This window comes from Procambarus clarkii, chromosome 82, assembly GCF_040958095.1.
Source record: "Procambarus clarkii isolate CNS0578487 chromosome 82, FALCON_Pclarkii_2.0, whole genome shotgun sequence".
In the NCBI taxonomy this organism is placed as follows: Eukaryota; Metazoa; Arthropoda; class Malacostraca; order Decapoda; family Cambaridae; genus Procambarus; species Procambarus clarkii.
The window spans coordinates 37,693-52,500 of NC_091231.1; the positions used below are offsets into that span (position 1 = coordinate 37,693).

General features: G+C 38.9%; 1 protein-coding gene across 2 annotated transcripts in view; it reads right to left on the reverse strand.

Moving 5' to 3' along the window:
- Positions 1–3,493: 3,493 nt before the first annotated feature.
- Positions 3,494–14,808, reverse strand: part of LOC138358208 (uncharacterized) — a 33,631-nt gene continuing 22,316 nt past the window's right edge. For both annotated transcript variants that reach the window (XM_069315716.1, XM_069315717.1), the window contains 2 exons: positions 7,785–7,859; positions 3,494–7,109 (listed from right to left, as the gene is read on the reverse strand). In XM_069315716.1, the coding sequence (XP_069171817.1) occupies positions 6,966–7,109; positions 7,785–7,859 (219 nt within the window). In that variant the 3' untranslated portion in view covers positions 3,494–6,965. The remainder of the gene's footprint in view (positions 7,110–7,784; positions 7,860–14,808) is intronic.

Genomic DNA, 14,808 nt, shown 5'->3' on the forward strand with positions numbered 1-14,808 from the left:
AGTGGTAGTTTATTGTGCACCCCATACTCACCCCCTGTGAGTGGTAGTTTATTGTGCACCCCATACTCACCCCCTGTGAGTGGTAGTTTATTGTGCACCCCATACTCACCCCCTGTGAGTGGTAGTTTATTGTGCACCCCATACTCACCCCCTGTGAGTGGTAGTTTATTGTGCACCCCATACTCACCCCCTGTGAGTGGTAATTTATTGTGCACCCCATACTCACCCCCTGTGAATGGTAGTTTATTGTGCACCCCATACTCACCCCCTGTGAGCGGTAGTTATTGTGCACCTCGTACTCACCCCCTGTGAGTGGTAGTTTATTGTGCACCCCATACTCACCCCCTGTGAGAGGTAGTTTATTGTGCACCCCATACTCCCCCTGTGAGCGGTAGTTATATTGTGCACCTCGTACTCACCCCCTGTGAGTGGTAGTTTATTGTGCACCCCATACTCCCCCTGTGAGCGGTAGTTTATTGTGCACCCCATACTCACCCCCTGTGAGTGGTAGTTTATTGTGCACCCCATACTCCCCCTGTGAGCGGTAGTTTATTGTGCACCCCATACTCCCCCTGTGAGCGGTAGTTATTGTGCACCTCGTACTCACCCCCTGTGAGTGGTAGTTTATTGTGCACCCCATACTCACCCCTGTGAGTGGTAGTTTATTGTGCACCCCATACTCCCCCTGTGAGCGGTAGTTATTGTGCACCTCGTACTCACCCCCTGTGAGTGGTAGTTTATTGTGCACCCCATACTCCCCCTGTGAGCGGTAGTTTATTGTGCACCCCATACTCACCCCCTGTGAGTGGTAGTTTATTGTGCACCCCATACTCCCCCTGTGAGCGGTAGTTTATTGTGTACCCCATACTCCCCCTGTGAGCGGTAGTTTATTGTGCACCCCATACTCCCCCTGTGTGCGGTAGTTTATTGTGCACCCCATACTCACCCCCTGTGAGTGGTAGTTTATTGTGCGCCCAATACTCATCACGTGAGCGGCAGTTTATTGTGCACCCTATACTCATCACATGAGCAGTAGTTTATTGTGAACCCCATTCTCATCACATAAGTACAACGGTAATTGCAGAAGGCCTATTGGCTCATACGAGGAAGCTCCTATTTATAACCACCCAATCCATACATGTCCAACTCACGTTTGAAACAATCGAGGGACCCCACCTCCACCACGTTACGCGGTAATTGGTGCCACAAATCAACAACCCTGTTACCGAACTAGGTAATTCCTGTTGTGTTATGGGGTGCACAATAAACTACCGCATGTTCACCCCATACTCATCACGTGAGCAGTAGTTTAATGTGCATACATTGTAACAAAATTTGAAGAATGAAATAACATTCACTCTTCGTAATACTATATATGAATTAAATCCTAAGCAACTGATAATATATGTAATTGTGGCAGAGGTTTGTAATTGGGCATAGCTGCAACATTAAATTGACTGCCGGTTTTAAAAAATTAAAAGAGGTCATGTTATATTACCCAACAACCCCTTTTCAATATACATTTGGAATACTTCATGATGAATTGGCAATCAAATAATCTATGTAGGATATTCATTGGTCGTCCCCCATATATATCCTTGGTTATATCGTCCCTAATGTAACCAAGCTCCAATTCTACTCTCTAAAATAGGGGGCTGTCATAACAGAAGTTTCTCTTGAATGCTATACATTACAAATCTTTCTGCGACATAAATCTTTGCATCCATTATATTGTTCCAATGCCCCCTTTCCTATAGATACGTCGTCTGCTATTATCCCATAATACTGCTGCTATGATCACACAGGTAAACTATATCCGTATTTTACCCTTGTACACCCACTCCGTTTAGCGGCTCTCCCGTAGCATAATGCAGTCTGTGACCAACCCGTCCTCTTAAAAATAACGTCACTTTTGGCTCGTATGTGCGCTATGGCCAAATTTGGACGTAATTTGAAATGAAATCGACTCACAAAAGTGACGTTCTGTTCCGTTTTCTATTGGAGTCGTCCGGCGTACGCGCAGAGGTTATAAGAGGACACTTTAAGTTCACGTTTTCCATAACGTTTTGAAACTTTATGAGAATTTCCTTCCCACCTAACCTATCAGAGGACCCTTAACTTACTGTTGTTGAAAAAAAAAAGTCCCAAATTTATTTTCATTTTTTTCATTTTCAAATTACGTCCAAATTCAGCCATACGGGCAAACGGCCAAAAGCGACGTTCTTTTTAAAAGGACAGGTTGCTGTGACATCGGCCCTCAACTTTAGGGTCCAGCAGGGTTCGATTCTTGGGCATGACAGAGAGGTTTGGGCACGTTTCCTTTCACCTGATGCACCGACTGTGCACCTAGCAGTAAATAAGTACCCGGAAGTTGAACAACCGTTGTGGGTTGCATGGTCAGTATACTAGGCGCTTTTGGGGGGGGGGGGGCTAAATTCACGAAGCAGTTATGCAAGCACTTACGAACGTGTACATCTTTCCTCAATCTTTGAGGGCTTTGGTTACATTTATTATACAGTTTAGAAGCATGAACACTTCCCAATCAGCTGTTGTTATTGTTATTATAAGCCTCCTGGTGTTTCAGAGCTCGTTAACTGTTTAATAATTATAAACAAATTAAGCCGCCAAAGATTGAGATAAGATGTACAGGTTCGGAAGTGCTTGCGTAACTGCTTCGTGAATCTTGTTCGAGCCGGAGACCTCAGTAAATCCTTGCTTATCGGGCGACCTTCCCCGGACAACCGGAAACAAACATGTTCATATCCATCTTTATTTTTTGTTGCATTAACTCTTATCAAAATAATGTTTACATTTTGTTCTTTTATTCAAGATAATGTATTACTGTAGATTCACTAAAGTCCTAATGTTCTTTACAAAGTTTCGAGGTTTAGTTATCATTACAGGATTATGTATTGCAATAAGGTCACAGGCGAATGAATGGTCCCAGGTTCGATTCCTGAAGCATTTGCTTAACGTCATCTTTCATCTGATGCCGCTGTTCACTTAATTAACAGTAAATAAAAACCCAGGAGTTTAAAAGACATTCTAGCTACAATTGGAAATTTTCAGATGATACATACTAAGAACTATGGTAAAATAGGAAGCAAAAATTATATTTGGGCCATGCAGAGAAACACAAATGGTCTTAAGACTGGCAAATGCTCTTTAATATTGAAAAATGCAAGACGAATAACATGAGTATGAAGGGAATGACAATTCACATCACAGCTATCAAATTAACACTATCATGCAGCAGATTGACGAAAAGACGTTAATTCACGGGCACTTAATTTGGCCTGGGTTCGTATCCTGGCCCGGGAGGATTGACCAGGTGCCAACTCTTAACTGTAGCCTAAAGAACTCCCTCTAGTTCTTTAAGCATTTCGTATGCTTAAGAATATATGCCACATTCTTTAGAGGAAATTTTGATCATTACTTAAGATCCTATTACAGTATTTGTTTAAAAAAAAAGCGGGCAAATTAAAATCCAACAATAGATAATAATTTCTTTAATAATGAAACTATTACAATTATATACCCATTTAAGAGATGCTTTTGCAACTGTACGAAAATATAACTAAGGGAACAAACAAAAAGACAATATTGTAGTGCAAGAGTTGGTGAATCAGGCAAGACACTATACAGTATCTATTGTGTAAACCTCAGACCTGTTTTGTAAATGAAAAAATTTATAGTGTATGCAGACCCAAAAAGAACAGGAATTCAAGTTTCAAAACTATGTAACACAATTCTCCTGAAATATTTCAGCCATATTTACTGCCATTTAACCCTAAATACAATGGCCTACATTAACCCTTGCACTGTACAGATACAGTACTGTATAGTATCTGTAAAAAATACAGTACTGTACTACATTGAGGTGTGGCAGACTTAAAATAGTTAATATTGGGAAATTAAATAGGAAAAAAACTTGCAAAGGAAGATTGGAGCACGAAAGGAAGTTGCAGATATCAATTAGAGAGAGGTGGGGGTTACAAATTTTGTTCACAAAAAGCAAACTGAGAATTGCATTTTGCCTACAAATCCCAATAACTGCTAAGATTAGACATTAGGTAGTACTACCTAATAAAAGAGAAGACCTTGCTATTATACATAAAATTTATTAATTATAAGAACTTTGGAGCAATGTGACATCATGCATAAAAATGTGTGTAAAATATTAAAAAAAAAATATATTTTATTTTGCTTAAATTAACTTTGTTTATTGTTTTACCTTAAGTTCTGCAAGAAAAGAAAATATAAAAATAATTTTTCATATTTAATAAAAATAAGGGGGTATTTTTTTAATAAAAATAAGGGGTAATTCTTTATACAATTTTGAAGAACTGATATCAGTATCAGAATTTATAATTATATTTTATGAAAATCAATTTATCCAAGAAGACTTATAAAAAAATCTAATTTGTTTTGTTTAGATTTGTGCAGTCAAAGGTTTATGGCTTCTTTACCTGTCACTACCATTTTTAATCCAGCCAGCATCTTGCATTAAAAAAATATATATATTATTTGTAAATGACAATCTATAAAAGCAAAACAAACTTTTTTGTCTAATTTATACAAAGTACTTCTTCAGTACCACATGTGTGCTTCTATCACATGTATCAATCCATTTGTAAAGCAAAACTACCTTTTTCAAAGCTGGACGTGTGTGCGCATCACACACATCCACTCAGCTCCAAAGCAAAACTACCGGTACATACACTATTACACTAAATGATACTAGAGGAAAATATTATTAAAATACTGTATATCTTAGCATAGAATGTTTTACTATTCCATATTTAACTTTTGAAAGGTATTATTGTAGTCACAAAGTAGCAAAGTACAAAAATGGCATTTTGGCATTGTACAAACTTTTCATTAAGCACACTACAGTACAGTAATATTTAATAACAATTGTAAGAAAGGATTCATATTTAAGGACTCTGAGATACAAATGGCTGCTGAGAATCGGACAACTTAAAAAGAGTTTCAAAAACAACAAAAATTACAAGTATAATGTGCAATTCCTTATTTTTGTGTTTAACAACTAGACTGAAAAAAGGGGGTTCATGTATAAACTAATATGATTCCATTACACAAGACCAGTATATGTATATCAAATTATAACTTACAATGTTTATATGCATCACACACACTTTGATTATACAACCAGCTATATTTTTTATATTTGCACCATAACTACTTCCTGTTTATTGGTTTAATAAACAATTGAACAGCAGGTGTACTAATTTTGTGACTAAATTACCCTACACACGACCATAGAAAATGCCTTTAGGGTTAAAGATGAGAGGACAAGTCAGAAGGCTGAAAAAGTGGTTATCACCCATAAATAATTCCTAGCAAAACATTTATATAATGCTTATGTCTTTATTACTATATCATCTTCTATCTTCACTTCTAATAAAAAAAATTCTATAATTAATGGAACATTTCAAAGGATGCTTTTCAAAATTTGCTAGAGAATTCAAGGTATTGATTAAACATTTTTCAACTCCTTAGCCATTAATAATGATATCGTAAGAATCCTACAGTATATGTAAAATTAATGGAGGTGAAGATATGAACACATTCTCTCCTTTTGATAAAAATTAAAAACCTTTTGTGTGATATTTGAAAGTCTCTATTCCATAATGAACATTCATAGTCGTGTACTGTAGTATAAAGCACAATGATTTTGGTATTAAATATGATGGGCAAAGAGCTACACAAAATATTAAATAAGATATGAGGATCTTAATTGTTCAATCAAGAATACAACAATGACAGAATAATGAAATCACAGTTACAGTATACTAAATGCTATGTTAAATTGTTGGTAAATTAACGGTAAATGTACAGTAATATATACTGTATACGGTAAATATACCGTAATATATATTAACGGTGAATTTACCGTAATATACCATTGGTAATATACGGTAAATTTCCCCCAAAAATAAAGTTAGAGCCATCACAAACAATGAAATTTTTAGGCTTTGTACTTCATGCAGAAGTAAGTAATTATCAAAAGAAGACACCAAGCCGGGAAGCCAATACGAGAACAAAAAGCGCATAAGGCGAAAGATATCAATGGTATTTGATTCACCAAGGAGTTTATCGAGGAATAAGTGACCGTGAGGGACACTTCATGCAGAAGATATACTGATGTTATCCAACTTTATCCCGTAAGGTAACTATATTTTCTAGTGTCAGTGTGGGACAACGACAAAAAAAAATCGTCAGTCCAGTACACAAATAAGCACCATAAAATTCATTACTTAACTGCCTTTACTGAAACACTGTGCAGGATGCATAGTACAATAATTGAATATTTAATGTTCATTAAAGAAATAAAACCTTTTTATGCCTTGCTTCCTTAGAAACATTTCCAAAAATTTCTAAAATTATTTATGTACACAAACAGCAACAAAACAAATGCTTCAAATTACTTAAAAAGCAAAGAATATAATGTATTATATTGCTGCTTTTTATGAATGATTTATTCTGAATATAACATTAATTATCTAAAGCACAATGAAATCTCAAGAATGTGACGTATCCTTGAGAAAATTTTGATGCCGTATAATGGGATCAAACCTGCATCCCTGAACTCCCTAAGCACATGCACTACCAACTGGACCATGATGGACTTAAAAATATCATGATCTAGTCAATAGTATGCGTGCCTGGAGAGTTCAGGGATGCGTGTTCGATCCCAATGTAGTCTCAATATTTTCTCATTAACTAAATTTTCAATTATGTCTCCTGTTTCCCATCACCGTTTCATTTACACTTGACAACTTAGCAGTAGCAGCAACAGTTGAAGCAACATCTCTACAACTAAGTGATGAGCAGATATAAACAAAAAGGTGAGTGTAGGTGACTAGATGGTATAGCCAATGTTGCACACACTGCAGGTCTTGGGTAAAAACAATCATACCCAAAATGGTTCCCACACATCACTAGACCGTGTAGCCACAGTTGGTGCACTTTGGTTCACGGCAGCAGCAGCAAAATGCAATGATGCCAGGGACGATTCCTAGGGGCAGCAACAAACAACAGGTGATCCATGTGCAGCATGATGCACTGTTCTTCATCTTTCCCTTCTGTTGTGGGAAACAATAATAGTATTAACTCAATATGCACACATTGCCAAACAAAATAATAAAATTAAATTGCACAGAGCAGTTTGCTTTTAGTATATTTCTTTAATTTTAGCATGAACCTAATACATAATGGTATTAAATGAAAGTTGTAATTCCTTGAACCACTTATGCTATTAAATGCTGTGCAAATATACATTGCCTTATAATGATGTAAATTTACTGTACAGTGGATTCCTGCTTCAATACAGCAATTGGCTTTAATGCCTTCCAATGTATGTAATTTTTTCTTTTTCTTTCCTCAATTACTTATAAATAAGTAGATCTGAAGTTGTAAATAAACTTGTGTCAGCAGAGCTATTCACATTCCTACATCATTATGTACAGTACAGTAATTGAAAATTAAAAAATTAAAGAATTTAAAAAATTCTATCATAAATGTTAAAGAAATATACAATTATTTCATTAAAAAAAATGTACTACTGTAACAGCAATCTGAGGCAAATAACCCAAGTTTGCTTACATGATTGTAAACTTTGTGTGTGGGATGTGTGATAAGTAAATCAAATTATAATTATTTCATTGTGTTGGGGGACAGGAAGCCAGAGTGTATTCATACATGTTTAGAGGTCTATAACAGTACTGTATGGGTAAAAATGGATTAGGCTGAGTACTAACCCTGCAGACTGTACAGGTACCAGGTGGCAAGCTCTCTGTGGCCACAATAACAGTTGGAGTTGACATGACTGGCACCTGTGGAGAGAAATCACTGAGCAATATGTACGCTTTAAAACCATTCAGTTGGTTGTAATTCTGACAGGCTGACAGATACTCAAATTGCTTTAAGAATAATGAATGAGATTAATATTTGATAAGCTCAATTTAGTCTGTCACACACACACTCTAAACTAGAACTACTATAGAGATTAAATTATACAACTGCTAATTACATACACAGTATTGAGAGTACTATAAGGAATTACAGTACTTTCATCAAGCATTTCAAACTTCATTATGTGCTAAATTTCTGGATGTAAATGGAGGGCCACTAAATAGTACAGTAATATTAAAATAGGCATTTTTTTGTAGTCCTCTAATAGAGGACTTCGGGGGGAATGATTTCAGGGCTCAACATCCCCGCGGCCCAGTCCTCGACCAGGCATCCTGGTTGCTGGACTAGTCAAACAGGCTGCTCGCAGCCTGACATATGTTTCACAATCTGATTGATCAGGTATCCTTTGGAGGTGTTTATCAAGTTCTCTCTTGAACACTGAGGGGTTGCCCAGTTATGCCCCTTATGTGTAGTGGAAGTGTTAGTCTCGGGCCTCTGATGTTGATAGAGTTCTCTCTCAAGAGTACTTATTGCACTTCTGCTTTTAAACGGGGGTATTCTGGACATCCTGCCATGCCTTTTCATCTCACGTGGTGTTATTTTTGTGTGCAGGTCTGGGATCAACCCTTCTAATATTGTCCACATGTAAATTATTATGCATCTCTCGCCTGCACTCAAGAGAATACAGATTTAGGCATTTTAATCGGTCCCAATAGTTTAGATGTTTTACCGAGTGGATTCTAGCAGTAAAAGTTCCCTGCACGCTCTCCAGGTCAGTAATTTCTCCAGCTTCGAAAGGGGCTGTCATTGTGCAACAGTATTCTACTCTAGAGAGCACTAGCATCTTGAAAAGTATCATCATTTTATAGCATCTCTAGTTTGAAAGGTTCTTGTTATCCAACCTGTCATTTTTCTTGCAGTTGTGATGGATACTTTATTGTTTTTTTAAAGGTAATGCCTTCCGACATGAGTACACCCAAATCCTTCACATTGCTTTTTCGTTCTATGGTATGATTTGACTGCGTTTTGTATGCGGTTTCCGTTTTTAGATTTAATTTTTTCCATAGTGCAGGAGCTGGAACTTATCTTCATTAAATACCATATTATTTTCTGTAGCCCATTGAAAGACCTGATTTATATCTGATTGGAGATTTGCTGCATCCTCTATGTTGTCTACTCTCATAAAAATCCTAGTGTCATTTGCAAAGGATACTATAGTTTGTGTCCTTGTCTATGTCCAATATGAGGATGAGAAAAGTACTGGAGCAAGCACAGTACCCTGGGTGACTGAGCTCTTCATGGTTGATGGTCCGGATTTTATTACAGTAGTAAGATTTTGTTCTATCCTTTTTCCCCATCCAGGTACTTCCTTACTTCAACTACAGTCACCTCTATTTCATTCTGTTTTTCAATGGTTTAATACTGCACCTGATGTAGATCCCATGAGAGCATTTGTTTCATTCATAAATACTCTATGGTAAATTGAATTTGCTAAACTGATGTATACTTTGTCATTATCTAAGTTACCATCTCTCTTCAATAGTCTAGAACTCTAGATACTCATCCCACTGAAATTTATCTTTTGTTCACTTGGGATTTGTAGTCCTAAGGGACCAGGTTCGATCCCCGGAGGCGGAAACAAATGGGCAGAGTTTCTTTCACCCTGATGCCTCTGTTCGCCTAGCAGTAAATCTGTACCTGGGAGTTAGACAACTGCTACGGGCTGCTTCCTCTATGTGTGTGTGTAATTACCTAAGTGTAGTTACAGGATGAGAGCTACGCTCGTGGTGTCCCGTCTTCCCAGCACTCTTTGTCACATAACTCTTTGAAACTACTGACGGTTTTGGCCTCCACCACCTTCTCACTTAACTTGTTCCAACCGTCTACCACTCTGTTTGCAAAAGTGAATTTTCTTATATTCCTTCGGCATCTTAGGAATTTGTAGTTTCCACACACATCTTCGGTGTGTGTGTGTGTGTGTGTGTGTGTGTGTGTGTGTGTGTGTGTGCGTGCGTGCGTGCGTGCGTGCGTGCGTGCGTGCGTGCGTGCGTGCGTGCGTGCGTGCGTGTGTGTGTGTGTGTGTGTTTGTTTGTTTGTTTGCGCGCGTGCGCGGTGGAGAAGAAAAAAACACAGTTGATTGATAGTTAAGAGGCGAGGCCCAAAGAGCCAGAACTCAATCCCCACAAGCACAATTAGGTGAGTACAGCCTTCACTGGTAAGGACGGATAGAATTGGAAGCGGCCGCGTTGCACCTGTCCCAGACCTGTCCAGTAGTCTTGTACCCAGACCCAGTGTATGTTCTCAGTACCAGCGCACCAGTCCCCTCCCTCGGCGACAGTGTTTGTCGGCCACGTCACCTCCAATCAAGCCATTCATTCATTCTAGTCAATCGGTAATGGAAGATAGTAAATCGTCAAGTCAATCACTCGAGGTAGATTAAATCAACGCAATCAAATTTATCTACCAGTTATATCGCCAGTAAGTTATAGTCTGCCAGCTAATCAATTCATTATATAAATCAGCTAGACTAACCAAGTCTCCCAATGAAGTATCAATATAATAAATTAAATATGTTAATTTATCCGCGGAGACCGCAATGCTGGGAGACAATCGAACATACAAAAGCCCTCTGGTTGGCTTAATGGGTTAGTCAATATTGTGCTTTTGTTATCTTCCTGGAATTCTCAGTGACATTTAGCGCCCTTTGAATATCCTGCGACGCTCATGGTGCTATATAGTCTGCCCGGTTTGCGTTCTTTTGATAATTACTTATAAAATGTAAAATAAATTGGCTTATCTAAGGAATGGAAGAAACAGCGAGATAGGATTTTGTATGTACACTATACAGGCGAGTTAGAACAGGAGTGAGTCATGCTCAGATACCTGTCTCATATTTGTCGTTAACACGTTCCTGATATTCTGCATTGTCTCTTCCACACTAATCCCCCGGCCCACTCCTCTTTCACACTAATCCCCCGCACCACTTGTCTTCCACACTAATCCCCCGGCCCACTCCTCTTCCGCACTATGGCTTTTTCATAATGAACATTTGTACACATCCCATTTTCAAACTTCCCTCACAATAAAAGCGCAAGAATACGATATATCTATGAGCAAATATTCAGGCCAAGCAATGGAATCGAACCCGTCCTTCACCAAAACCCAATGATTATTTTGTTTTAGTAGCCAGCTGAGGTAGAAAGTGGTTCGCTGCCACATTAATGCATAAGATGGATTACAGCGTAAAGGTCGAAAGCCTCTTAACATTGGGGAACTCTTGCTGCACCCTAATGATAATTGCGTCTTTTACCTGTGCTCTCTATAATACAACCATCATGGCTACCTATCCTATAATACCACAATCCGCATTACCAACCACTACTGCTACCTACCCCTCTTACGACCTCTTATCAACCACCATCGCTACTTATCCTCTTTTTAAACCTTTTATCCACACCACTATCGCTATCTATCTCCTTACTACCATTATTCACACTCCCAACGCCCATCAGTACTTCAAGTCAGCTACCATCTACCTTCACCTCTGCACCCTCATTATCACCAAGGTCATGTCATGTTAGGCGTCACGTACCCCATGGGTTTAGCTCCCACATCCCCTTTGTCTACTGTATATACCCCATAAGGTTCGTCTCCATGTCCTATGTAATCCGTGGGTTTTGTCCCCCATGTTTTTTTTTTAATTGTTTTGTCCCAAGAGCTATTTTTCCAAGAGTTTTTGTTTCCCCATACGCTTTGTCATAAATAAATTTAAATAAATGCCTTTGTCCATTGTCTTTGTATACACTTTTCCTGTCTTATTTGTATGTGTCAACTGTATGTGTTTGCCCTTGAGTCTCATATGTATGCATCAACTGTGTCCCTGCCTACCTGCTTGGCTTTCCTCAGTGCCCGTCTTGCGTTGGACCAACAGCAAGTCCACTGCAGTTTGGTTTCGTTTCGTATTGTTGGCTGCAGGAAATCTGTCCAGGTTGGCACAATATCTAAGAATAACACCAATTCAACGCAGAATCAACGTCGAACCGACGTGCACGCTTGAATACTCTACTGCTGGGGTCATGACTGATCGAAGCCAACGACTGACCAGGCTGCAACCCACAACAGTCTCCTAACTCCCGGGGATCTATTTACTGTACTGTTAGGTGAACAGAGGCATCAGGCCGCGACGTCTCACACCGTCTGGGAATCTAATTGGTTCAATCGGTTGTAAGCCGATGTGTTTACTTTGTGATCGCTTTTCGCTTTTCTCACTTCATAAACGATTACATCCTCAAATTACCTAAATACTTACAACCAAACTATCCAGCTCATGCCCCCAGGTAACCATCCCACGCCCCAATCTAACCAGCCCACGTCCCCAGCTAGCCAACGCTCCTGCTAACCATCACACGCCCCCAGCTAATTTATGTACCACACCCTTTTCACAGTTCCCCCAGCTTATGTTCCCCCGCCACAAGGGCTATAGTTTCCCTCACCCCCTGCATTCAACCCCCAAATCCCCTCCCCCCCCCAAAACACCTTCCCACGCACCTTCCGGAAGAGACACCAAGCAACCTTTCCATGTGGGCCAAGGTCTTCAAGTCGTCTTACATTCACCTGGCATTCACACTCGCTCTGCCGCACAGATACACCCCCACATTCACACACACTTGCACTCTTTCTACACTCTTACACATACATTTCGGTACATCAAACGCGTGCACACCAACGTATATATATTTTTGTGTGTCTTCAGTAGTCTCGGGATGTTTTGTTTCTGTGCTTTTATTATGTGCTCATACTTTCGCATACACTTTAGTCTCGCTGTCACATTGTCTTACACTCGCAATCGTCTGTCTTTAGGTCATTTCCGAAATGCTTGGAATACTTTATTTCAAGTTACTCAGGAGAACATTCTTGAGTAAAGGGTAGCTAAAGATGCTAGCTTAACGAAATTTTGCAGAGTAAATAACCTAAGTTCTAGGTAATACATAAGGTGGTCGGTGATAGATCCCCATGTAACTCCCTTTGTTATTGTTGTTTTAGATACAGCTCCTGTGCACAGAAGATCTAAGTAGCACGGGCTATGGTGAGCCCGTAATTCGTCCAAGACATTTTTTTTCGCCCGTCACCACTTTTTACCGGGTCTTACACCCCTCTTATATTTTTGTTCTACTTAAAATATAGAGCGTTTCACCTCTCAATATTTAACTTACATAGAATATGAATTCGATGAAATGTGTTTAGGTGGGTAATAGTGTAGTGTGGTGTTGGCAGAAGATACTTTGATAATTTGCAACTATTGTCTGAGGAATGGTCTAAGAGGTCATCTTTGGGTAGCATTTCCTTAGGAAGTCAAGTCGAATGAAGATGACAAGGTCACGGAGACTAGATAATACAAGGATGGCTCGACAATCTGTTGGTGAAAGGCCTGCATGTTCAAGAGTCTGGGAAACATGCACAACCTGGGCTTCAAGATCAACAAACAAGGCAAGCTATTTTGAGAGACGCAAAGCTGGGCAACGCCGGGTACCTCATCCCCTCAATTGTGTGTGTGTGTGTATATTACAGACACATTATATATATATATATATATATATATATATATATATATATATATATATATATATATATATATATATATATATATATATATATATAGAAACGTGTAAACCAAATCAACGCACCTAATCTATCTAGGTTATCTAGGCTTTCTAGGTTATCTAGAATCGCCAATATTACGGTGCTTCATTTTTTGCAAATCCATCGTAATTTTAACGGAGAGGTCGATTCCGTTACAATTGCAATGTATTTGATGAGAGGATAGACTGCTGACGCCCTGGACAGGCTGAAGGTCCCAAAATTGTCTTCGTGAGCTATACAATAATAGAAAATGTACGATTTTAACACAAACCTGCAATGAAATATAAATTGATATGTCTGGGTTCAATTCATAGAAAAAATTACAAATTCAAAATACTATTAGCGTGAGCGATTAGCGTTGTAGGGAGAAAATATGTGAATTATCATATGATGAATATGTGAATTATCATATGATGCGGTTGTGGTGCTTCTGGGAAAGATAACATTCTTACGTTTGAGTAGAAGTTACAGTGTGAAAGCCTTATTATGAGAAACTAAACAGGATATTTGGGAGAGAATTTCGTATTTTATATAGGTCCAGGTTCGATCTCTAATGACCCAAGTAAATGAAATCTGATTTGCAAGGAATATGTATAGGGTACTTGAGAATGGTCCAGGACGGACCGAAACGTCGTCGTCCCTTCACCTTCTAGTGTGTGGTCTGGTCAACATGTATAGGGTAGCGAATAAAATAAACACACATTGCTAAAGACATTAAAGATAAATAAAAGCATGCACGCACGCGTACACACGGGGTACAATACAACTTGCAATTCTCTTTTAACCTCTGAAAGGCTTGCCGAGCAATTCACTCCAATTGTTTCTATTAAGCTAATCTCGTACTGTGGCAGTTAATGTCAGCTTAAGTTGCTTATTTACGTGTATATATATGCAACAATATCCACGTGTCAATCTTGAGGGTTATCTTGAGATGATTTCGGGGCTTAGCATCTCCGCGGCCCGGTTCTCGACCAGGCCTCCTTTGTTACACATCCCCAGCCCGTAGTAGCTGTCTAACTCCCAGGTGCCTATTTACTGCTAGGTGAACAGGTAACATTAGGGTGAAAGAAAACTCTGCCCATTTGTATCTGTATACAGAGATATATACACTGTATACACACATGTATATGAGTGCGTGTGTGTGTGTTAAAAAATAAATACAATTAGTAGTAGTAACAGTTGAGTAGCTGACAGTTAAGAGACGGGCCAAAAGAGCAGAGCTCAACCCCC